Source organism: Lepisma saccharinum, chromosome 1, assembly GCF_977018435.1.
Source record: "Lepisma saccharinum chromosome 1, izLepSacc3.1, whole genome shotgun sequence".
Lineage (NCBI taxonomy): Eukaryota > Metazoa > Arthropoda > Insecta > Zygentoma > Lepismatidae > Lepisma > Lepisma saccharinum.
This window is the reverse complement of record NC_139229.1, coordinates 181,952,999-181,980,292: the sequence shown is the minus strand read 5'-3', so window position 1 is coordinate 181,980,292 and position 27,294 is coordinate 181,952,999. Positions and strand designations below refer to the sequence as shown.

General features: G+C 35.9%; 1 protein-coding gene across 7 annotated transcripts in view; it reads left to right on the top strand.

The window, feature by feature from the left end:
• The window catches only part of LOC146004825 (transcription intermediary factor 1-alpha-like), a 71,889-nt gene that overhangs the window by 37,551 nt on the left and 7,044 nt on the right, over positions 1–27,294 (top strand). For 5 of the 7 annotated variants that reach the window (XM_083143853.1, XM_083143866.1, XM_083143861.1 and 2 more), the window contains 8 exons: positions 2,120–2,314; positions 3,684–3,796; positions 5,268–6,778; positions 11,230–11,422; positions 22,050–22,121; positions 25,161–25,323; positions 26,161–26,350; positions 26,926–27,078. In XM_083143853.1, the coding sequence (XP_082999979.1) occupies positions 2,120–2,314; positions 3,684–3,796; positions 5,268–6,778; positions 11,230–11,422; positions 22,050–22,121; positions 25,161–25,323; positions 26,161–26,350; positions 26,926–27,078 (2,590 nt within the window). Of the gene's footprint in view, positions 1–2,119; positions 2,315–3,683; positions 3,797–5,267; positions 6,779–11,229; positions 11,423–14,777; positions 14,912–22,049; positions 22,122–25,160; positions 25,324–26,160; positions 26,351–26,925; positions 27,079–27,294 lie in introns of those variants that run through there. The other 2 variants (XM_083143859.1, XM_083143872.1) reach the window with 2 other exon arrangements.

Genomic DNA, 27,294 nt, shown 5'->3' with positions numbered 1-27,294 from the left:
ACGTAAGATCAAAGTAAACTTTTGTGGAAACCTGGATGACAACGCATTAAGCGGGTTGACAATCTTTAGTTCGCCTATGTGGCTTTGATTATCTCTAACAGTTTCGCTTTTTTATGAAGTGTTGCAGGGAACAAAGAACACGTTTTGAATGAAAGGTGTTACTGGAAGTTATCGGCTACAAGGCCGAGAGTTGCTCACTCACGAGAACCTCCTGAAATCTAGGTCAGAGTTGGACAGATGGGCCAGACTTCCAGGCACCACGAATCTGTATTTTGGAACATTCCTGCGATCTTACCTCTCACGGTGGTGTATTTATCGATGAAAGAGCTTGATCTGCCATACACATTGGCAAAGACTGCAAGTCCAGCAGTCATTTCAGGCTGTTCCCCCCCCCCCTCCTCACCTGCGAGTTTTCAGCAGCTCTTAGGACAAGGAAAAAAGTCAAGGTCGATTTAAAATAACATCCAAGCACATTCGATCTTCTCTTCTCACGTATCCAGGAGAAAGCGTGGCAAAACAAGCCTGGCACTTTGGGTAGCAGCCATCGGGTGAGGGATAACATTGGTGCACTTGAGGGAGGGGAGGGCAGAGGTCAAGTGCTATTGGATATCACTCAAGCATGGTGTGGTGGTGTCTATTTTTAGTTCAGACCCAATTGTGAGCGGTAGAGTGCTCGTGAAGGGAATGAGTGGAAAAAAACAACGCATTTTTCGGTCGATTTCCTTCAATTTTTCAACTTTTTCTAAATTTTTCACGGTTCCCGGGAAAAGGGTCGTTACTTCGAGGGGGTCGTTATACCCCAGGTTGTAGAATCGAGAGTTGACTGTACTAAGTTCCATGCATAGTTTCAATTCCCCAAATTTCATGAAAATCGGAGATGGTCAGGTTGGAAATTGCACATATCTGTGTTGATTTGGCATGGAATGACTCTATTGTGTCTCACTGTCAATCAAGATACCCATGTGTGATTCTGGAGGTGGGTGATTTCAGATGGAAATTTTTCTGACAATGTACCTGAGCAAAGTGTCTCAGTGGCTCATCGAGCCTGTAATCAATTCATAGCTGGATGTAGGGTTTAAAGAACATCCAGAGTGTGGTGCTAATCACATCAGATCCAGTATGGCAGAGACAGATTGTGTGGGACTCCTCCTCACAACCTCTATGTGCCTTTGAACCATGGTGCATTGCATGGGTAAAACCTAACCTTTTTTTTCCCCGTAAGAAGTGAATTTCAACCATTTGTGTTTCAGGTCATTCCATGTGAAATCACCCAGAGCAGGTTGCTTCATAGTCATGGATTTCCTTCTTTTTTTTTTAACTGATAGAATCTTGGTCCAATATGACAAATATGTAATATTAGACTTGTCCAACGAATATTTTGAAAGTTACAAATTTTTGTAAATTTGAAGATTTTCAGAAAATGGGTGGACGAACGAACTCAAAAGTAAAAGTTCAGTATCCATTTGAGATGGAGGCTTTGTCTTGTTTCTGACTGCAGATTTGAAAGTGTATTATTCAACATGTGTTGGTAGAAAGTCTCTTCAATTAAGTTTGATTTATAAGATTCGTGTGCTGTAACACATGTCTGAATTTCTACTTCATAATTCAATTATCTCCACAATATTTTTTCATCAAATTGTTGCTGTCAAATGATTTATGCTATGTGATATGGCTGATGCAGTGCAATTATTGTGGAATAAGTAAAATAAATATTAGAAATATTATCCACACTTAGTTGTGCATAAAACTTGTATAGTGCTTTAAGTTACGCATTATTAATGTGATTTTCAAAAAAGTAGACAGGCGGGGAATCATTTGTATTTATGTTTATGTTACAATAAGACAAAGCTAATGACTTTATCTTGATATGAGCCGGACCATGTGTCTGAGTGGTTAGCACATTGCGCTGCGATGCCAGGTGACCTGGGTTCGAATCCCGCTCGGGCATGGTTATTTGTGAATGTCCATTCATCAGTTTCATCACTCATCCCCATCTTCGCAAATTAGCCAAGAGGCACAAAACGCGAAGTAACATAAAATAAATCAATTGATCTTGATATGAGATAATAAAGCAGTATCTCAAAATTTAGCAGAAAATATAACACTCCTTTGCTTTCAGTCTAACAAATGCAATTAACACCAGAGGGAAGCAGCTTGTCCAGAGGTTGAATGAAGTATGTGATGTGAAGACAAAAACATTGAATGAGAAGAAGATGGCTCTGGAACACCTAGCTTCTCTTACAGATCACTGCATAACGTTTGTACAAGGTGCTTTGGACAAGGGAAGCGACATGGCTCTGCTCTTCAGCAAGAAGTAAGTTCAGTAAAAAAATTATTGATTTTATTCAAGTTTATGTAATGGATATTATTCTCATAGTTGCTGGATCTGTTCATAATTGATTTTAAGCTACAGCTGTAGCTATATCTTCAGGTATACCTTACTCTCATTCTATCTTCTATCTATATCTGTCTCTGTCTATCTCCCTTCTCTCTGTTTTAATATTGTCAGTTCAGTTTGTCTTTACAAGAGTCCTTATTGATCTGCAAAAGCGAGAGAACTAAAATAAGAAGATTAAAACATGGAAACAGCAGAAAATATTCAACATGATCTTTGTACATGTTGTAAGTATGGTTTTTTCACATATTTATACACACTATTTTGGTGTTTTATGTATGAAAAGTTCTGGTTTCTCTTGTCTCTTTGAGTCAGTTTTTTTCATATTTCCACATTAAATTAGTCAGAGGATTCTAAAAATTTATTTAAAACACACACGTCTTGTTCTTTTGCAAAATTATTCAGAATCTTCCTTTATTTTCACTGCTAGGCTACCAAAATTATTTTTGTGTTCCCGCACACTGTCTGTGTACACTACTTAGTTTCTCAACCCCTTCTGTATTCAGGCAATCCTCAAGATTTTTTAAATTTTCTGCTTGTTTATTTTTTTATATCGTTTCAGTAGGATCATTGCAGTGACTGTGTAACGGCATGTGACTAAAAGAATTTATGTAATCATAAACTACCTCCAAATATTTTCATAGGTGTTTTATATTGCTGTACTTCTCTATACATTTTAGTATGAATTAGCGATATATAAAGGCACATATTTTTGGTAAATAAAAAAGCAAAATTTCAGTATAAAAACAGTCAATTTCAGGTTCAAAACTGGTAAATAAAATGAAATTTCGCTGTTATAGCGGTGAAAAAGCAGTATATAAAATGACATTTGGGATTTGAAAATGTGAATATAATCCAAAATTTGATTTTAAAACTGCACTATTGCACAAAAAAAACATATCCCTTCTAATAGCACATTAAATCATGACCAGAATATTAAGTTTATTCCTCTATAAAGGGGTCCATTTTTACTTCTCAAATATTTACAGCAGAATTAATTAATTTTCTGTGAATTGCATAACTCGCAGGATACTTCAAACTTGAGAAAGTGTCACATCGGTATATAAACTGTAAATTTTGGGTTTGAGTCTATTTCGCATTTTGGAGTTCATTTCGCATCATTTCATGACAAAACAGGGTAGAAAAATGCCCCTCACACCTTTCAGAAACATGAAAAATTAACATTACAATGTGTTATTTCACATTTCGTGTTTTCATCAAAAACGAAATATGCATGCCTCTAGCAATATATTGTATTATGCTTACTTGTACTTATTACTATTTTTAGGATTGTAATGAACCATCTGCAGAGGATAAAAAGTCGTCGTGCAGATATACCAAACCCTGAGATCCCTGTAAGAATATTTTTGAATGTGGAAAAGACATCTGATATTGTAAAAGGTAAATTAAATATAATGATTTATTACCATATTTGTTGATATGAGAGTGCATGTGCATTTCTTGCATTTTAAGTTTTTCCACTTTGGTTTCCTCAAAAACATAAAATCAAGGTTCCACTGTACATACCGTATTTCTTCGATTTGAAGACACCATCCAAGAATCCAAGACATGTAATGTGCATCGTTATTATTGCTTCATCTGTGGGGAAAAAATTGACTTCAAATTGAAGGAGCACAAATGTACATAATATCATTACTTTATTAGAACAATATCGTACTTTTACATTTACATTATTGTTACACTTATCATTCACAATACTACCATTGTCATTGCAATTAGCATTTACAATTTGAACTATAACTATATTACACCAATACAGTAATACAGGGTGTCTACATGAATTGATTTCACAATGTTACTGTACGTGTATTTTTTTTAACATATCGTGAAGTAACTTTACAGTTTTGTAGAGAAACTCAACAAGTTTTGTGACACATTACAAGTGTTCGATATGCTCGTCCTTCGTGATTCTGCAAACATAAACTTTATAATCAAGTTCTTCCCAAATGCGATGCAGCATGTCCCTATTAATTCGATCAAAATCACTGATGATATAAGCCTGCAGTTCTGCTAGATCACTTGGTAATGGAGGCACAAACACTAACATAACCCCCCCCCCCACACACACACACACACAAAAATGTCACACAGAGTTAAGTCAGGGGAGCGTGAGGCAATGACAGCAGTTGTTGATCATCATTTCCACAACGATCGATCAAGTGGTTTGACACTGGTGATTAAGAATTCGTGGATATTGTGATGGAACTGGGGCGGAGCACCATTCAACTGCTGAATAAAGTTCTCACTGTCTGTCTCCAACTGTGGCATGAGCCAATTTTCTAACATGTCAAGATACCAGTGTTCTGTAATGGTTGTTCGCTGAATAAGGGGCCGTAAACTCTAAATTTTGAGATTGCACAAAAAGCATTGAGTTTTGGAAAGGCAGGGATATGCTCAACGGCGACACGGGGAACAGAAAACCCCCATAACTTGTAGTGTGCAAAACTTGTTGAGTTTCTCTACAAAACTGCAAAGTTACTTCGTGATACATTCAATAATACAGTAACAACATGAAACTGCTTCAATCAATTGCAGACATCATGTATATTTATACATATATACTCGAATCTAAGATGCCATCAAATCCAAGGTGCATCTAGATTTTCAGCACTCAAAGATCTGAAAAAAGGTGCACGTTAGAATGGATGGAATATGGCAAATGAAATGTCTTCTACATCTACTGAATTGGCTTCTTTTGTTTTTTCTATCTGATAGAGAATTCTATATTGAAAATAATTCATGTCGTTCGATTATAGATAGCCTGGACATCACTATATAGAAGATCCAAATAATTAGTAGCCTATTTAAATGTTTTTGAGAATGTTACCTTATATATTTCTTTATATTTCAGTGTTATCTACAGTTGGCAATATAGTTGTGGATGGAAAAATATACCCTTATCAAGAGAAAGCTGCTGGTAGTACTTCACAGCATAGCCAACAGCAACCGACTCATCATCAACAGCAACAGTCTCATCAGCAGCAGCACCAACAGGTACACCATCAACAGCAATCTCAGCAGCATCAGCAACAACATCAGCAGCAATCCCATCAGCAACCGCATCAGCAGCAGTCCCATCAGCAAGTTCAGCAACAACAACATCACCATCAGCAGCAGCAGCAGCAGCAACAACAACAACATCAACAACACCAGCAGCAACAGCAACTCCATCACCAGCAGCAACAGCAGCACCATCAACAACAGCATCACCAACAGCAACAGCAGCAGCAGCAACAATATCAGCAGAAGCAGAATCAGTTACATGTGCAACAGCAGCAGCAACAACAGCAGCAGCAGCTACATCACCAGCAACAGCACCGGCAACATCCAGGACCAGCAGTGCAACAGCAGCATGCAAACATGCAACAACAGATTCAGTCTGGTCGACAGCACCTGGGGATGCAAGTTCCCGCAAGGCCAGTGAACGTGCTGCGGCAATCCACACCATCTCAGCAAGTAGTTCAGTCTCAGCAAGTGTTACGTGCGAGTTGCCCAAGCTTGGTGCGCATATCCCAACAGTCTACATATCAGAGACCAATGGTTAACTCAGGAAATCAACAGGTTTCATCCTCAACTCACCCATCTCAGGTTGAAGCACATAACAATCTTCGTGGCTTGCTTAGTCAAGCGTCGAATGCGGGTCAGGCACAAGTAATACAAAACACTCAAGGGGTTATTACACCTGTTAGTTTACCTCAAGTAGTAAGGGTGAATATTCCAAATGTGAACTACGGATCTCAGCCATACCAACAGCGTGCACCCCCAAGGTACAATGCCCCATCCCAGAACCAGACAGGTTATCATCCTCAACAACAAATGCATCATTCCCAACAGCAACAACAGCAGATGCAGCAACAGAGACAACAGCAGTTGCAGTATCAACACCAACAGCAGCAGTTGAGACCTCATTCTACAGGACAAGTCCAGTCGCCTTCGTACAATACCTCAGTTCCTCAGCAAATCAGACATTCCAATGATGGTTACGGACACGTTCCTGGAAGTAGCCACTCTATGGAGGTACGTCAGCAAAGTCCCCACAGCTCACAGAGTCCTGGCATTGTACCTTCGATGAGGCCTCCCCAACCCCAACACCAGGCTCCTTCCTGGCATATTCCTCAGTCAACAATGGTTTCTTCTCAATATCCAAGTGCGAGTGGTACTAGTGTTGTTGGTAAGCCCCCTGCTCTACTGCCGGTGGATAAATCCTTCAAAATTACTCTCGGAGCTCCGCAGAAACCAGTGAAAACTGAAAGTGTCCGCAGTGACTGCAAAATGCAGCAGGTGTCGTCATCTGTGCCAAAAACTCCAAGTCCAAACCAGATGAAAGATGATACAGAAAGACGTTTGGATAAGTTTTGCCAGGTAATTTTAAAGTTTTTTAGTCATTCTTCACACAACATTTTTTTTTCGTTTGATGTGAATAATATTTATAGCCTTCAGTTAGTAAATCACAAGCAATGCATGCAATTTTAATTGCCAGTAGTTTTGAAATGAGATGTAAACTACCTTTTTGTTGATATCTCCTTTTCTTCTCTTGTCACATGGTATTTTCCTTTGCTGCCATTACACAATTGTCATAGACTAAAGTAGTATTTTTCTTGCATTGATATTGAAAAAAAAGACACCTTCTGTATTGGAACAAACCAAGAACAAAATTTGTTCACGTGGCGTTTTCTTGTCTTTGACTGTTTTTAACATGCTATCTTCATGTTTCAAGCTGAGACTGACACTTAATCTCGGGTGCAAAATACCAAATGTACAAGGGTCATCCAGAAAATAAAGACCGTAACCTTATATACAAAGGGAAATATACTTCTTTGCCCCCTAGTTTTGCACTTCGCCCCCTACCCTCAGTTTTGGAACCCAATCGCCGCCACTGGCGCATGGATATGCAATACACATACGTGCTTGTTTTGTGTGGCACCATTGGCACGTGGTTAGGTTAGGTTAGGAAACATAGTTAAAAAATTTTAGGGTCGTAGTAATATCAGGAATATATATATTTCGTTCTTTTAAGTATTCGAAACGGAAAATCTTGTGATAAATAATGAGCAATTGTTCATTGTCGGTTGCGATGACTGACCCTCTTATTTTGCAAGTTTGATACGTGAGCGCCAAATTTTAACTTGAGATTCGTGATTAGGAGTCCTAATTTAGTGAGTATGTCAAATTTCAAACAAAATGGAGAAATTCCCGGTATTGTAAAATCGCTCCTTAGTTTTTATAGGCTATATATTTATTTAGAATGTTATGGTTATTTTAAAGATATGTTTTTAAAACCTGTTGTAAATGTTTCTTCTCATTCTCATCTTGGTCTCGACTCAAAAGTTTTTCAAAGTTTATTTTATGTCCAGTTTATGTTCAGATAGGCTATCAGGACAGGATCTAAATTTAAACTGTAATTGGAACCACTGTGCCTATGCTTCTTGCCAGGATCGATCTAAAGATCACTTGAGGGGCGAGGAGGCCTTTTATCTCGTCTCAAGTCATGAAATATATACAGAATTATCAATGTATACATTATAAATACGGAGAAACTAGTACTGACTTTATCCGCGAAACTGTTTTTTCTTCTTCGTTCTATTAATTTCAGTGACCACTGCCACCATCCTTGTTGGAACTTGCTGTACTGTTGCTTGGCGTGCATCTTTTGTTTGTAGTTCTCCGGCTGTTGCTAGGTGCGCTATACATTATGTTACCACACAAAATCTCATGTTAAAACAAACATTTTTGTTAACGTTTTTCTGGTTGATGCCTCATTTCGATGCTGTGAACCCTCGACTTGCAGAATTTTATCCCGAATGTGTGAAAGCAGGCAGTGCAAACTTAGAACTGTAACCCACTGATTAACTTTGCAATTACGATAAACGAAATATGTGACTTATCTGTGAATAATTGGGTAGATATCCGCTTTATAAATCTGCGTAACTTGCATAGTTATGTAAATTCGAGGCAAAACCGAGAATCCGAAACAGCCCAAAAAGCCCGCTGGACTTGCATTCTTTGTCAATGTGCATGGAAGTTCAATGTCTTTCATAGCTGAATGTGCCACCTTGGAAATATTCACCAGTGCCACAGGAGAAATGCGAGATAAGACCGCAGGAATGTTTCAAAAGACAGGCGCATGGCACCTGGAAGTCTCGTTCATCTGTCTAGCTCTGAACTCTAGTTTCAGTAGTTTCCCGTGAGTGAGAAACTCTTGGCCCGGTAGCTGACAACTTCCGGTAGCTGCTTTCATTTAAAACGTGATCTTTGTTCCCTGTAACACTTCATAAAAAAGGGAAACTGTCAGGAACGATTAAGGCCACACAGGCCAACTAAAGATTGTCAACCCGCTTAATGCGTTGTCATAAAGATTCAAGCAAAATTTTACCTCGATCTTACATATGTCATAACTCCGTTCATATGTTTTGCTAACTGCCTTCAAAAAAAAAAAAAAAAAAAAAAGTTCTGTTGTCTGAGTGACTTCTCTCTCTTTTCATCAGCAATCGTTGGGGACAGTGCAGTGTGTTTCAGCCCCGATTTTCTTGCTTGTGTGGTTACATGGGCTGATTTTGCCCGAGGGTGGAAGTGGATTCGTCCTCATTTTCTTTGACGTCTAAAATGAAGCAACCATTTCCTGAATATGTTCTTCAAAGCGAACAAAAACCTTCGGACAAGTTAAAAAAAATGACCCCACCCCAACCCGTACAACAAGTCATTCTCCACCACTGGTGTGCAGGGCAATGGGATCATTGCAGAATTTAATTCTGCCTTGTTTGTCTGTTACATTAACAGCATGGTAAAACGTAAAGGAGGATTATTTTCTTTCTTCTTCACACTGCTAATAAAAATAAGCATTATTTTTAAAATGCCGAGGATTTTCTTTTCCGCTACCTGTTGCTCGAACTACCAGTCTGTCTCATTGTTTTATGCTGCAGCTGGCACCAGTGTATTTTCTAGCATCTGCAAAGCTGTCACTTGCCCATAACAGCTATAGCTCATTCAGCACGAAGGAAAAAGTCATTGTTTTGAATCTCGCAAAGCTGTTTTGATTTGATGATAAGGAAATTCGATCTCCAGAGAGAAAATCAAGAGTTAAAATGACTTTTCTGTTCTTTGTCTTCTGATAAGCAAAACTAACTTTTACTTTGCAGCTGACATAAGAATAAACATCTTGAACACTCAGAGCAGTGCTGGAAGAAATGCACACAAAGTTCAAGATAATATAATCGCCGCTTTTCTTCATGATTATTCACATGCTAGTAATAAATAAATCATACAATGCGGAATGAATGCCAAGACCGATTGGGGGGGAAAAAAATGTTATTCGAGGGGTGCAGTGCAGACTTTTGCCGGCAGTGTGACTGCTGTCAAGTTTCGTTTGTAATAAACGAGAGATTGTTTTCCTTTTTGTAGGTCTCAATACAAATGGTTTTCCAGGGAACTAGAATTGTAAGAATTTCGTGGAATGACTGCGCCGAATTAAAAGAAGATACAAATTTGATGAAATCTTTTTCATGTCCTATTTCCCTTCCCACAGCATGCACCCTGTGCATAACAGGTTGTATAACTATACAGGATAAATTGTGTTACAGTTTCCTAGGAAACTTGCATCCATGTAAGCTGCGTGTCCTTATTTTGTTTCATATTTTTAGTATATAAAATTGCACTGTGTACTTGAGTCAATACAGTTTCTTTAAAACTTACAATATTATTACATAGTATATATAAAGCTTATTTAGTGAGCTATTACGAAGTTTAAAACATCCGTTATGGGTAATTTATACTCTAATTTATTTCCACCTAAAAAAGAGGTGCCATCTTGAAAAGTTTGGATAACTCAGTCGTTTAATTTGAAGTTGACATTTTTTGGTCCCTTGAACTTCGTATTAACGAGGTTTTCCTGTATTTAATTGTTCAGTTTTGAATGTTGAATACTCAAGACGACTCTATAACACATTTTACCTTGATTTCCTGTACTCTTTTTCTGTTAAAAGTGAGCTTAGAACATATTTTTTTCATTTATTCATACTGATGTAAAATTTATTTCTTGAAACGTAATATGCATATAGTTTTGATAAAATGTAACAAATATTTTACAGTGGAAATATATAGTTTCTCAAAATTCCATTTGAAAAAATGGAAAATGAAGCTCAGCACTACTCTTCTGAAGCCTATTTATATCTTATCTTCCAATTCATTATCTCCTTAGTACTGTGTACACCCCTACACAGAGAAGCTGAAGTTTTTTTTTTAATTTCCTAAAACCAAAATATATCATAATCAACCATTTTACACTCATTTTGATGCCCTTCGAAAAGTTTTCCCAGAGTGCAGATCAATTGAACTAACTGGTACGACAATGTATAGTACAGTAGTTTTTTCTTTTAAAGAGTGTTAATTCTTCTGGAAAGGAAGATAATGTTTGTAAACAAAATGCAAACATTATTTTGTGTTTAGTTACTAAAAACAGCTTCTTTAAACAGCAGCAACTTGCTCCTGCCAGATTACATGAAGGGGTTACAAGGGGTACAGCTTGGATGAGGGATTTAGGGGGTACTTTAACCCCCTTCAAACAGTTAGGGGGTTAATTGTACCCCTGTTCCTGTGCCACTGAGTGGAGTTAAGTTGCCTATTCTGTGAACGACAGTTTTAAATTTATAGAGTTTGAACTTAGCTTTTTGGAAGCATTGGAAACCTGGAAGGTCTGGAACCTTGTGAGATTATTTTTGTCTGCGTATTTGTTTATTATTAATTCTGTGCCTTAGTTCATATCATTTATAGCCTTGCCTTACTAGTAAGAATTCTGATTGCAGTTTCATAATTTATAGGAGTCTGTGAATGATCTCATGGCAACAATAGCCAAGTTGGAAGGGAAGAGGTCAATTGTGGTCACTCAGGATGGAAGAAGAGTTCTACCACCAAACCAGATGCCTTTTACTGGAGACACACCACAGGCAGATAGCTCGACAGGTCCTGTGGATGAATTTGGATGTCCTCGGAACATTCATGTCCAGCTTGTCAGTAAGTACAAATTATTCTATTTTTTATGGAATTCTTGTGAGTGTTAGTTGTTCAAGTTCTCTGTCCTGTACATAATAATCATATTGATTTGGAAAGATTGTGGTTAAGGAATTTCAAAGTTTAGCGAAGTGGGTATTTTTTTCAGTATTTATTTTGGATCTATTTGAAGAGAGCCCAGTGCGTAGACTATGGATTGAAACAATACAAAACTATTTGTCTGTCGCAACTAAAGTACACACAGTGGAACCCTAATTTTACATTTTTCAGGGCCTGTAAATAGTAGAAATGAAATGCAGGAACTTGAAAAGCAGGAAAGCATAAGGGAGGGGTGAAACTCAAGTTCAGGTAAAAAACAACTATACAATCAACTTTTGTTTTTTGTGTGTATAATGCATTAAAAAATAATTTAACAGAAAATAAGTAATATTATGAATTGCTGCGGGGAAAGGCAAGACATGCAGTGAAAGTTAATGGGAGATCAACAGATCCTCTTTCTTCTTACGTGGGTATGGACAGCAAGTGACTGTTTTTAGCTGCAGCCTATTAGGTTCAATTTAGGCACCTCATCATGTGAGATCTCCATTTACTATGTTAACTCGCAATTTTTTACTAGTTTTAGAATTCTAAGGTAAAGGAGTGATAACTTATTGTTAGATGTCATTGGGATGGTGATTGTATTTATATACTGCTAAAGTCCGGGATTAATTTCAGAGTGGAGACATGTAGAATGGTTTGGTTCGCAATTCAAACTGTATACCCTAGTTCTGATTAGCCCAGCATAAAGTAAAGTCAAAACTAGCTTTATCAAACTTTTGCTTGAAAACATATAAAGTGAGAGCTGAAGTTATGACAAACAAGGTAAACATCCTATTTAACAAGGCTTTTTGCTGGGATCTGGATGACTGAATGTATTAAGTGGGAAAACTTAATGTGTGAACAAAAAGTCGGGATTCCACTGTATTCCCACTTTGTTCTTTCTTAAGAGGCCAATAAAGCATTAAGTATTTTTTTACATTCCTTTTTAATATTTTTTACACTAGTCTTTTTTCCTTTCTTATCCTTGCCTTTTGTGAAGTAGAGCATGTCCTTCTATGAAAATTTGAATTTCTTCTGTAACCTATATTCCAACATGATACGAATATGTTTCATATAATTAAGTCTTTACCTTAACACTTGTACAAATGCTCCTAATGGATCGTTGTCCAATTGCATTAAGTCGTCACCTTTCAATCTCGCAACCAAAGTTAAGCCCTGGCTTGTGAATTTCTCTTCATTAACAACAATCTGATAAGATACTTAGGCATATTTCTTGACAGATGAATGAATTGAAGTTAAACAATGTTTACAGACCTAGCAAACGGCCACATTTGAAATGGCAGAAGGGAAAACTAGTTTCAGTGGAGTGAATTTTGTAGTTCTTGAGGAAGGTGCATATATTTAGATGAGTAATTACATGGACAGATAGAGGATATAAGTTCCCTATTCATCCAGACAATTGCCAAAAAAATATCAGTGATTCTCTAATTTGCACAACATTGACAAACTTTCACAACTTGTATGAATAACTAACTATTCTTTGTAACATTTTGCTCGTTGAGGTCTCATTTTCTATCATGTGTATCTGCAATTGTGCATCACAGATTCATAGTTGTCATGAATTATATTTTCTGTCTGAAAACTACAATTTTTGGTATTCTGTGGACAGATTATATAACCAATCGATGCAAGGACCACCCTCCGAGTGTGAATTCTGATACACAAAACTTACCAAGCAATATCTTTAATGCAAAAGATATCCATATAGATATGTAACATGCATGGATGGTGATCCATGCATGACTCAATTTTGTACCTTCACTTTGATAGCATGATAATGTTCCTAGTGTTAAATTCTGGTATCACATGAAATTCAAACAACTAGACATGTGCCTTACATGTTTTCCCTCAGATTTACACCAACCACCTGTTGGCTTCTGTTTGGGAGAAGAAATTTGTAGTTATAGTAAAATTACAATAATGAGGATTAGCCATGAGTAATCCATTGTCTCCTTTTCTGGCCAACTTCACACAAAGCATGTAAACATAGATTATGAAGGATAACAGATTAATAAATGATATTCATTTTAGATATGTAGATGACTTCCTTATCTTCCACAGAGAACAAGAAAATAGAATAACATTGAAATAAATTTGATACTAAATAGATACTAAATTATTTAGATGTGACTATTAAAAGGAAGGGCAATGAATTCCAAACTACAGTATATCGAAAATCAAGAAGCGGTGGTGATACCTATATACACCGCCTACAGCAGAAACTTAATATATGGACCACTCCCTCCTCCCCATCCTGCACAGTAACCCCGACATCAGGGACATCTTCCGGGATAAACGTAGGGTCATTTTCCGTCGCCCCCCCCAACCTCAAGAACATCTTGGTCCAAAACACTCCCACCCCTTCCACACCACTCCCCCCAGCTTACAGGTGCAACAAACCCAGGTGCAAGATCTGCCCCATACTCATCACCTCCCCCACCCTCCTGAACCCCACAGCACCAGGTGCCCCTTCACCCCAAGGGCACCTGCCACTCATCCAACCTCATTTACACCCTCATCTGCCAAATCTGTAGCAACTTCTACCTGGGCAAAACCTCCACCCCGTTGAACCTAAGGATCAATAATCACCATTCATCCACCCAAAACTCTGATTTCACAGTTGCCATCCACACCAACAGCCATAATACCACTTTCAACAACGGTTTCTGTGTTGCCATAATCCATATTTTACCCCCCCCCCCTCCACACACACACACTCAGACACGTCTTTCCGCAGGCAATGGGAAAGTGCCTATATATCAGGCATGCATGCCACTATACCCCCCCCCCCCCCGGACTTAACCTAGCCAACCAATAACCTTTTACCTTCTACCCGAAACCACCCACCCTATGCAGTAAACACTGGTGAAAGTACCTTATATTTGTTTCCTATTGTCTTTCTCTGGCAACATTGTACCAATGCTACAGTTAGTATTCTGTGCTCCTACTGTTCGTCATTCTGTAAACCTCTTTCTTCGTTGAAAATGTGGCCTAGGCTACGAAATATCAAACTTTTTTTCCTTTAATGTGGTAAGTGTTTACTGTCTCCTCCTTCATTTGTGTTTATCCACCCTTCTCGCACCTTTTCTCATCCTATTCCTCTGTGTGTGTGTGTGTGTGTGTGTGTGCGTGTGCGTGTGCGTGCACACACACACACAGAAATATTACATATCCTAAGAATTAAGTTGTTTTTTCTAAACTATTGGAATTCACATAAAATTAAAATGAATTGGGTATTATGAAGAAGTTCTCATTTCAGCAGATCATTTGGATCAAGTAATTACAAATAATGTGGAGGAAGCTCAGATGTTAGAAGTATTACCAGGAGTGCCTTTCACAGGTGTAATGATACTAATTCCAAAGCCAGAGGGCAAGTGAATATGGCATTTCATGCTCACATTTAATTTATACATTTACAGAATGTGCGGTTTTTTGTGTGTGTGTTTTATTAATTTTCCAAGCATTTTGTTTGTGCACCAAATATTTATGTAATGACTTGTAAATAAGAAGATTATCTTGGTGATGCAGCATTTGTATAGTCACCGTGAAACCATGTAAGGCATGAATATTTGCAATTGCTGTTTTGTTAGCTTTCTGTCAGTCATCTTCCCCACGTTGAATATAAATACAGGCAGCATAATAATAGTGAAAATTCCAACGTGATGCAAAAAAGATTAACGTTCATGTTTATGTCAAAGTTTTGAGTGACATTTAAATGAAAATGTTCTGTTTCAGAATAACAGTGGCAATATATATTGCAGTTGTATTTATTTAAAATATGTTATCCTTCACACACACTCATCAAGCTTTAAACCACTTATTCTTGTACAGGGTGGCTACTCACCGTGAATTCTGCGTGAATTATATCATATACTGTAGTTTTATAAAGTAACTACCCTCCCCCGATGGCACAGTGTTCCCATCATCGCCTTGTAATCAAGGGTTCCCAGATTCAGTACCTGGTGGAGGCACATAGTGGTTCGGATCCCACTTCAAACTCTATGTTCAGTCCCTATTAGCTTTACTATGCATAAAGTAGACTAAACACCAACTCAACTTCCAGAGCTTGCATTTTCTTTTTCTAAAGCAAAACTTGTTTTGATCTTGCCACAAAAATTCTCAGGCTTGAGTGTCCGTCTGCTTATGGCTGTTTGTGAGTGTTCTTTTATTACTTTCTTGTAATCGTCACTACTCATCATCACAATTAGCCAGAAGTGGCTGAAAAGTGACATAATAACAAAAATACAAAATGAAGTAAGATTTATTGAGCCACCTGGTAACCTACATTGATTCAGTTCTTTCTTAAGTCTGAGTATTTTTGTTTCATATTGCAATGCACATGCAGTGTACACGATGATATATCTTGAGACTCTTTTCATTTCCTTATATTGTTTTGTTCATGCAATATATATCCTTTTTTCTTGTTCTAGTTACTATTTGCATATATGTGTGGTGGTTGTGCATATGTATGTACCTTTCTTTAACATTGACAAATCACTATTTAGCACATTTTATGTAATAACTTTACTGTCTTTGGTGGTGGTGGTTTACAGTTTTAAAATGGCAGCGGATTAAGTTAATCAGCACCCTAGCTTGTTAACTCACAGGTGATAATTAGAAAAATCTTGTGTTTGTAGATGAGGCTATTAATTTTGGGCTAATAGGTATTATCAGTCAGTATGGACAAACATATTTTATTTCTGACAGAAACTTGAATCTAATATTATAGACTGTAATGTTTTCTTGTGATGTGCATTTTCTATCAGATTTGATGCCAAAAAATGCTAGATACACATTTATTTGTAAAGTTGGCTGATAATAATTATAGAAATGATGAAATCCATAATGAAAAAAGTGGATGTCTAAAAAGAATCCTCAGAGCTGCATTAAAAATTGTGTGTTCTTAAAAACATGAAATCAGCAGCTTTGTTGACCAATGAATGCTTGAGAGACAGCCTTAATTCTGGATTTAAGATGAATATCACTTTTCTTTGTTTCATTATTGACTCTTGTTAACCTATTGCGTTGAATGGAATGAGAGATGGAAAATTATAAAACCATGCAAGAAATCATAACTACTAGTATTTTTATAGTGCTGATTTTATGTAGTGTATGGTTGTTCCATGGAGAAAAAATTAAATATGGAAGCTTACAAATGGTAGGGTGTCACAACTGCCTTGCAAGAGAAACTGTTTCGTTTTCCATGGTAATTCTCCCTACACATTAGAATCAGGCTTACACAGTCTCTCGTCAGTGGGCACCTTGAGGAGACCCTGCGGAGGTAAAGTTGGTCAAAACATGGTGCTGATCACATGAAGTCCACTATGGCCAAGCGAGACAGAGAATGTGTGGAACTACCCATCCCCTCCCTCCCCAGTGCATGTGCCTCATGACAGTACACTTTGACTTTAAAATTTTAGAATTAAAATATATTTCTTCAGTTAATTATGAAATGGCTTTTTTTATTGTTTCTTGTTTTTGATATGATTCTTAGAGGCACATATTTTTGGTAAATAAAAAGCAAAATTTCGGTACAAAAAGAGTCAATTTTGTGTTCAAAAGCAGTAAATGAAATAAAATTTCAGTGTTATAGCAATGAAAGAATCTGATAAAAAGTGGTATATAAAATGACATTTTGGTTTTAAAATTGTGAATATAATCCTAAATTTGATTAAAAACTGCACTTATTACACAAAATAAGCATATCCCTTCTAATAGCACATTTATTGTATCAGAGTATTAAGTTTATTCCTCTGTAAAGGAGTCCATTTTTGCTTCTCTGACATTTACTGCAGAATTAATCAATTTTCCATGCATTGCATAACTTGCAGGATAATTCAATCTCCAGTAAGTCTCACGTTGGTAAATAAACTCTAAATTTTGTATTTGTCTATTTTGTATCATTTCGTGACAAAACTGGTTAGGAAATGCACCTCACATCTTTCAGAAACATGAAATATCAACATTACAGTGTGTTATTTCAAGTTTCGTGTTTTCGGCAAAAATGAAATATGCATGCCTCTAATTATTACGATTCTGAAGGTAATTAGTGTAATGGTTATACAGTATTGTGAAACTTTTAGGTTTTCTTCTTGTGCTAATGATGTATTTCTGTCCCACTGTTTTTTACATACTTTGACGTAGAAGCAGTATTGCCACTTTTTCAGAAATATATAAACAGGGTGTAATATGCTCTGACTGACTTTTTATGGGCATGAGAAAGTCAAGTTAGCAAGAAATTAAAATGACATTTGGGTATTAAGGCCTACAGCCTCACTCTCTATCTATAAAATCTGATACAATTTTTTTTGTCATCAACAGTATTGTGACCTTAATATGGAAATTTATCCAGAGGTTTGTGCGATATATTTATATATTTATTTAAAGTAAAAATCACAGTATTAATCCATTATTACAGAGATTTTTTTTTGCAGGATCCTTTATATAATTAATATCAGTTGTCTGGCATTTTGCACATTTCCCATGCTATCTGTCCTCTAGGATGTCGAGATGCTTCTGTTCTAATATTTATACTCATCAGCTCCTCTCCCAGTTTTATATAATAAAAGCACAATAAATACACAAGCAAAATACTAATATACTTATAAAGGTTATTTCTACTAATTTCAGTGGCCTCTGCCACCATTCGCACGGGAATTGTTTCAATACTTGGCTGGTTTCCGATTCACATTACTTCCTTGTGCACCGCCAGGGCACTGGGTTTCAGTAGCTGCAGTACTGTGCAGATTTTGATGAATAAATTCTCTCCGGCTATTGACCAGGTCAATTCTGGAACGTCAGTCTCATTTTCAGGGTAGAAGTCTGTGACCCTTCTATTCTATAAATTCTACCCTGGCGATGAGAGTGACATTAGCTCTTGAAAGCTCTGAAACTGTTTACCCAGTCAATAGCCAAGGAGAATTTCTTCATTCGTCACCAGGAAAGGTTCAAGACTTACTGTGCAGATTTTGTCACACCATCAAAAAAGTTTCAGCCTGCCATGCATCACACACTGTAATTGATACGAAGAGTTGCATGCAATTATGTATTTTCTGCATTAGTTAAACATCGACAGGGGACAGGCACATCGCATTTGGCTCCCAGTATTGCAGCTACCGAAACCCAGTGTTACACAGCTGGCAAACAGACTACACCAGCACCCCTAGCAGCACGAAGGGAAGCAATGTGAACCGGAAATTGTCCAAGCAGTGAAACAACAAGTTCCTGTATGGATGATAGCAGGGGCCACCGAAATTAATATAACCTTCATAAGTAACTTTCACGGAAAAAGTTAGTATGTATTTTGCTTCTGTATATTTATTATACTACCATATCTTTCATTCCGCAAACATTAATAAAGGCACAGCTATATATTAAGAGTTTTCACTGACTTGGAAACCTTCAAAAATCAGGGACATCAAACTACAAGTGAACAGTAATGGAAAATCCAGGGACTTTTAAAATACATCTAAAAACTTGGAAAAGTATGGAAAAATCAAGTGTGTGTACTACTTGGCCAGTATATTTGGAAATGAGAATAAATTTCACTGTCTTTTTGAACCATCCTCTTGGTGAGAGATATTCTATATACAGATGTATTTTTAATTTATTTTTGTTATTGTGGGAAAGGAATTAGTATTATGTTTATGTAATAATTCCCAGCATCTCACTGGAACTGCTTATGAGAATTTGTAGATGTAATATACCTAATTATTAAATTGTCAGTGTGGTTTTTCAAATATCAGCAATATCTTGGTTAAAACACTTAAGACAAGCAAAAGACTATGCATTTTTTCTAGTTTTTAATTTTATCTTTTGACATTCCTTATAAATAAATTTAGAATGTGGTAAATTAATGAGACATTACTTGTAACCTCTTCAGTTTATTTGTGACATTAAACTTCATTTTTGCTTACATTTTAAAAAAAATGGATGACTTGTACCATCAGTCTCGCCAAGACATAGAGTTCAAAATACAGCTAAAGAACTAATTTAAATACAGTTTTCTTTGTGGTTTATCCTTGCTTCTACAGTTATTTTAATGTTGTTTTTTTCTATCCTGGAATAAACTTTATTAATTTTAACATTTAACTTTTTTTCAGTGTATGATTTGCTTTTTATGTTTTACAGATTTGACAATTTATTTGAGAGTAATTTTCCTTTTGTTTTGATTATTGGATTCAAGATTTGAAAATTAAGTGTAGATTCTTGAGTTTGCTATGGGCTGACTGTGAAATAGCTTGTGTGTGTATGCTTTCTAACACCATGTTTATCTCAATATCATCACTAATTATTCAAGTTCTTTCAAAAGGTTCCCTGGCGTTTTACATTTTTATACAATAGCTTTCTTTTATAATGCTTTTACATTGCAGTCAAAAGTTTCGCTCATGATTCTTTCAGTGTTCTGCAGCAGAAACTAGGTATGAGGCTAAAATTATAATTACTCCTGAGTTTATCCCTGTTATATAGAAATAATGCATTATAAAGCAAGAACAATTCTCCAGCTTCAAACTTCATCTAATGGCTCACAGTTTTACAAGTAGGGAACTTGAAACGTAACACTAGTTGCAGTCAAGGCTCTTAACAGCAAGAGACATTTAATAGTGCCTAGTGGTATTCCAAGAATCTGCATCTTGATACATAATGGTGTCATATTTCTATTTTTACAATCCACTTGATACAGTAAGTGCAATCTTGAATGGCTTCTGAGCATAAACTGAACTATAATATAATTTTGTGTAACTGTTTTTTTTTTAATATTATTATTTCATTTGCTATTAGAAGAAATTAAAACAGATTTTTAGCATTCAAGAAAACTGTAATTGAAACAAATGATGGGAAAAGGAATTGGCCATGTGAAATTGTCTTTAAGAAAGCTCTGAAACCTGCAAAAATATCCTGCTTAAGAATAATGTGTATTATTTCAGTGAACTGCCCATTTTTGTAGGATTTCGGGAACTAAGAAAAACCTACACATAGTAATGGATACACTTTGTGTGGTGTTTCGAGCAGAATAATCAATCTGATCATAGTGGATGATATTAGTTTTAGCAGTTTGAAATTCATTCTGATTAAATCCTAAATAAAATTTTAGCAAACAAGATGTAAAGTGTAACACGGTTTTGTTTTTAAATGTACCATTTTGTTTATTAAGTGGCCAAGTCCATACATGTGTATGATTGATATGACTCTTCATCCTTCTTTGTGTGGGCCAAGTTTCAAATTTACATTGTTTCTTATGCTAATCATTGCATTCTGAGAATGTTTTCCGTAAGCAGATATAATGTTAAATGCCTTATTGAACTTTGTAAGCATCTTGTGTACAGACTAATGTGTTAGAACTGTTTACATAGTAATGACTAGGGAGTGGTTTTGCAGACACTAAAAACCTTTAGAGCTTCCCCGATGCCCTAGAGTTAACGTCATGCCTTGTAATCAAGGAGTTCTGGATTCAATAACCGGTGTAGGCATATTGCACAGTGGTTCAGATCCCACTTTGAACTGCAGATCCAGTCCCGATAGTCCATCTGTGCATAACGTGGACTTAAATCAACGAATGAAATCAAACTGAAACCTCTAAAATAGACAAGCAAATAGGTGCTATAAATGGTGAAAATAGGCAATATATAATATAAAATATACTAAAAGACTCACAGTGATCATGAACTTCAGTTTTCTTTGGCAGTTACATACTTAATCATCTATATTGACAAGTTACTGTAGTAAATGTTGTTCTAGCTACTATTGTGAAAAAATTAAGTAGAAAATTCATTATGACAGTGTGTTACTTCCTGCAGCACTGAATTCCATCCTTTCAAGACACTGGTAACAGCCAACATGGCATTATATCCAGGATTTCATACTAGTACTTTCTGGAATTAGGTGTCAACCGCTTGAGCAGCTGGACCAGAAGTTTACTCAAGAGTGTTGACCACTGCCTTTACAGCATCTAGGGTTTAATCATACCTAGTGCAGCTTTCTCTTCTCTAAAGCAGCAGTTTAAACTCCTAAGTGACCCCACAATGGCATTTCATGCATGCCAGATCAGCCTGTACACTTGGATTGGATACTGCAGTTGGGTTACCGAAAATCAGTCCTCAATAAAATCAGAAATAAACTAATATTCACTAACCCAAGATAGGCATTTGTAGGTACTATAGAAATGCATTGCATGTTTGAAAACATTTAAGCCTTGTGTTTTATTACAAAGGAATAAAATACAGAAAAATCCATCCCCTACTAATTACAATACTACTCCTTATACATTACAGTGTTTTGGTGCTACTGCACACTTTTTTGTTTTTAAATAATCTTAGGTCTAATTAGAGGCAATAATTTCCCTGGGTAATTGGAAATTTAAATATACAGTATATTGTAGAGCACAAGCTATGGAGTCAGCTCCTGGTAAACCATGAAACGATTACATTTATTTTTTGAACTGTTTATTTTCTATTGAAGTAGACAAAGCAAGCAAGAGCCAGAGAAAGTAGATGCATATACTAATCAGCATCACATATTTTCCTATCTGTAGAATCACCTGGTGGTCTTACAAGTCAAATATTATCGTTAGGCGAGGGTCTTGGTGAAGGTGATAATGCAGAAGGTAAGAGTGTGTGCAGGATTTTTTTTTTTGTATTTTTATCATTGCTTGTCCTTGATTTTAAGCACCTTTGTAGTATAAGGAAGGAAAAACCTGCTAACCATGTTGTAACAGTTATGTAGTAGAGGCAAAAGCAGTGTGTTAATGCTTGCTATACTTAAGCATCTAATCTGTATTTGACACTTACTTATGTGATTGATTGGAATTAGCACACTTTTGTGTATACATTGTGTTGTTTTTAATGTTTGGATTTTATCTGCATTTCACCTCCACATAGATACATAATAGTTACAAGTATGATGTATCTGTATGCTTTAAAATATTTGTATGTTTACTAATCGGGTGATTTGAATATTTCAAAAAATGCTTTATGTAATAAAAAAGTAAATTTTATGGACATAATTGTGAAGGAGAATTTATGTAAACATGCATTTGGAATATTCAGTCCATAATTTTAAAGTTGAATGACACAAAGTAACTTAATAATTCTTGTATGCCAGTGAAGCAGAATTGCAGAACTGTGGGTTTCAAATTGTGATAACTGAATGTAAATCATACCATATGGTATATATAAAACAAAGATGATAACTCACACCATGTGTTTTGTTGTGAAATTCACAAGAACATTACTACAGATAGTGAAAGTTTGATGGGCAACAAAGGACACTATTAACTGTTAATGTATATCTCATTTGTAAAAATATATTTACGTTCTTTACCATAAATACTTTAAGTGTAAGGATTTTCAAGAAACATTTAGCTCCAAACTTTTTTTCTTCTTTTGTGATTGCATTGTGATTGAGTACCTTAAACCTTGCATTAGGAGAAACTGACAAGTTTAGGAAATTTTGTAAAAATATATTTAAAATATGGATAACTATGAGATTAAATATTCATATTGTGGTGCTGTAAACATAGTGAAAACTGGCAACCCCCAACCCAATAGGAATGAATCACAATGCACGAAGCAGCACATCAGATGATACAACACAGCACTCCACGTCCCACAAATTCTCTAAATGGTAGAAATCACGACTCGTGCCAGCTGCATGTAAACAGTGCACTCACATAATACTACCTCTGACCCAGCTACCCTAATGAAGGCAGCGGACCTTCGAAATTAATCACTTGCAAGAACAAGAATAACAACACGTAATGTTTTCCATGCAAGATTAAATACTGTTTTAATTCACTCACACATGTGTAAAAATCAGATCCGTAGTGTTTGCAAAACAATGTAAGTTATCTATTGTATCCATCATTGTCTACTTTTGACCCCAGTAAGCAATTATATTTAATCCTTTGCAGTGAATAATAATTTCTCACATATTTGAGAGTCCATTAAGTAATAAGAAGTACTTGTCATGACATCCATTGCAAGTGGATACACTTGTTTCACACTTCTACTGTGTCCTCTGAACCCTCTGAGATGATACATACAGAAGATATTTTTCCTTTTTTTTTTTCACTTAGCTACCAAACTATTTTAGAGTTTTAAGTGCCTATGGACCTGTCACTCTCAATTTTAACAATACTAATTTGGAGTAACCACTAGTTCCAGTGTGTTGTAGACCTCATTATGAAAATATTAGGTGCACTTTTTCTTCTGTCCAGCACGGGATTCGTAATCACATGTGCATGTTTTGAAATCCATTCCAAATGGTCTTAACATTTTGCTATGCATCTGTTGCATGAACTAAGAGACAGGATAATTCCTCAACAAACCTTGTCTATAACCCTCATATACTTCCAGCACTAATGAGTGCCAGGTAAAATTTTTCTATGTAGAGAACATCTGTGATGCGAGTTTTCATATCTTTTGAAACAAAAAAACTCTTTATTCTCCCACTGTGATGGCACAGAATGAAAATATTTGAACCAACTTGAAAAGAGTATGCCAACTATTGTTTATATCTGCCATAATTTGCATAATATGACTCCCTTCAAGATTGACTGACAGTCAGTAGGCCAGCCCCCTCCCCTCTCCCAAAATAGCATTTATGCGAATGGTAACAAATGAAATATCTAGCATGAATTCCTCTGGTTCTGATAATGTAAAAACATGATTGATTACGTAACACCAATTTAATAATATGTGTAATGAATAATATTTAAATGATCTTCTATATTGCTATTTATTACTTTTTGTTAGGGATGGGCTGATTTGAAACTTTGGCCGATATCAATAAAGTACAGATATAAAATTTACCGATACCAATAACCGATATTCTACCAATGCAATATAAAATTAGAAATGGTCCTTGAAGAACCTGAAAGGTTCATTGACCTTAATAAATGTGTGTTTCAAGGTGACTGCAGTACAAAATAAACTGCATATTTAGACATTTACTTTTTTAGAAAGTAGGGCATGGAGATGATCCATACAAATTACAACAAAATGGCAGAATTTTGCACTAAATTATCAGATACTTATCGATATATTGGATCGGTAAAATAATCTGTAATTTTACCAATACACTGATATGCCTATATCGGCCAATACCGATAAGTACCGATTAATCGGTTCCATCCCTACTTTTTGTTAACAGAGAAACAACAGTTTTCTATTCAATGAAGTTTTGCAATACATTAAAATACCTCAGTTATTTTTGTGTGAACATCAGCTAGTTGGATTTATTTAAGCTGCTTAGAAATCATTAATGCAAATAGAAGGCAACTAGACAACATTGTAAATTCACTTCCAGTGCAAATGTATAGTAACACACTTTTCTTGTTTTGTATCATGTTCCCACAATTCTCACTCTCCCTGTTTCTCAACAGATTTTAATCCATATTGGTTTCACCTTAAAAAACTGTGTACTAAGGTTAAATTTTTAAAATTCAACTGCTGTCATGCATAAAATAGAGGTTGGAGCATGTTGGTAAACTAAATTAAAATTTGTCAGCTTTATCATAAAAAAAAATAACCTTTTTTATACTTATTAAAAAAGTTCCTATTTGTGGTACTTTTTACTTGCCATATTTTTAATCTTGAAAGAAGTGTAGAGTATAATAGTAGCAATATTCAAATTTAAATTGCAGATAGAAGCAAAAATGACAGTGCTAGTGATGGTGATCAAAAAGATGACCCAAATGAAGATTGGTGTGCTGTGTGCATGGATGGTGGTGAATTGGTTTGCTGCGACAAGTGTCCAAAGGTGTTCCACCAAAATTGTCACATTCCAAGACTGAAAAGTTTGCCTGGGTAAATGTTGCTTTATTATTTTTATTATTGCTTTTGTTCTTACTTTCCAAATGTGAAAAGAATTTACATGTGATTCCTGCTTTTCATCAATTAAAGTTCATCTTCATTGTGATTACTTCCACCTTTTGGGTTGTAGATGTGTTCTCTTTAAAAATGTTTAATTTTTTATTACAACGGTTTTGTGAAGTAATCAAGGAGTAATCACGCACACTGAAAAAAGTTCAAATGATGCTTAAACTTTTCTTAAAGAATGTAAATCTCCACAGTTCCTATCACCATATGTACACAGATATTGGGTCTGTATTAAATATGATAAAGAAACTTTATTCTTTTAGGCATAATTAACTAACTCTCTAGCCTTCTTAAACCGAAAGGTTTATGACCAGCAACACAGGCCTTTCATATGTCCCTATCCTGAGCAAGATCTATTCACTCTTTTCCATCCCTACAGATTTCCTTTAGGTCCATCTCAACGTTATCTCTCCATTTTCGTCTTGGCCTTCGTACTGGTCTCTTACCATCAGGCCTCCTAACAAGAATCCTGTAAACTCCTCTTTCCTCTCCCATTCGTGCCCATTCTTTTTGGCATAAGCTGGACAAATTTTATAACATACTTCAGTCGCTTCCCACTTCAAGGAAACTGTTAAAAATTTATGGCACAGTACCCAGTAAATAAAATTGGTAGGGTTTCAAAGACAAGGAATTAGAAGATGCTGCTTGTTTTGGGTATTATTGTACAAAGAGTTTATCCCAATGGTATAGAATCACATTCTTCAACAATTCATGAATAGTGTGAAGTCGTGTACTAACAAATGTATTTTTATTTTCATTATATAGGGAAGATGAAACTTGGCAGTGTTTGCTATGTACGGATATGGAGATAATTTTAAACACCCCAATTCCTATGGGAGAGAAACGAATTCGTGGTCTGAATCCACGTGATCTGAGAATCGGAGAGAGGATTCTCTTGGAGCTGTATTGCCAATATGACCCAAGTCTCCCATTCAGAGAAGCTGTAGGTTCTGAGGTAAGTGCAGTTGCTTCGATTGGGTATGTCGCTACTCTCTCGCACACAACTTTACATGGCTAGTCACTCTACACTATCTTGATGTAAGCTTGAAAAAGTTCTTGGAAACCAGTATGAAACATAATAACTTGACCATTGTAACAATTTAAAGTTGTGCAAAATATTTATAAATGTTAATATTATGGTTGGTTCAGAGATCTTATACAGTTTTAGTAGTTCACATTTTGGCCAATTTTAAACTTGCTTGTCAATTCCTTAGCTACTGCTGGCAGAATATTATCTCTTCTGCAAAGCCAAAGTATGGAACAAATTGCCAGATCTACTATCATTACCTCTAGATTCAGTGTGTCACACTATGAAATTATGAAAGTCATGCATGTTATTGATATTTTAGTATAAAATTATATATAAATCATTTTTATGATCTTTGTGCTTTTGATCATTAATAGAATTGTACTTAATTTCTGCAATGTTTGGTATCATTTGTATTTAATGATGAGATACATTCTTTGAGGTATCTTTCAATGATGCTCATTATTTTGATGCAATAATGAATTTAGCATTTGTTATTTCAGTGTGAAGGGTATTTAGATATAATCAAGAAACCCATGTCCTTAGATGTAATAAGGAAAAAACTGGAGCAGGAGGGTGAACAGTATTATAATGACTTCCGTGAATTCGTAGAAGATGTTCGCTTAATTTTTCATAATGCTTTTATTTTTAATGCAGTAAGTACCTTTAAATATATAGTTTGGTGAAATGTGAAAAGAATCCGCCACACATATTTAATGGGTATTTCGGAAAGCATGTTTGCAATCATCGTTATTTTAAACTAATGATAACTGATATTAATCAATCTACAAATTTGAAATTTGTCTTATCACAAAGTAAGTTATCTCAATGAGTGTCTGCTACTCTATCAGAATCAAGCAATAAAAAGTCAA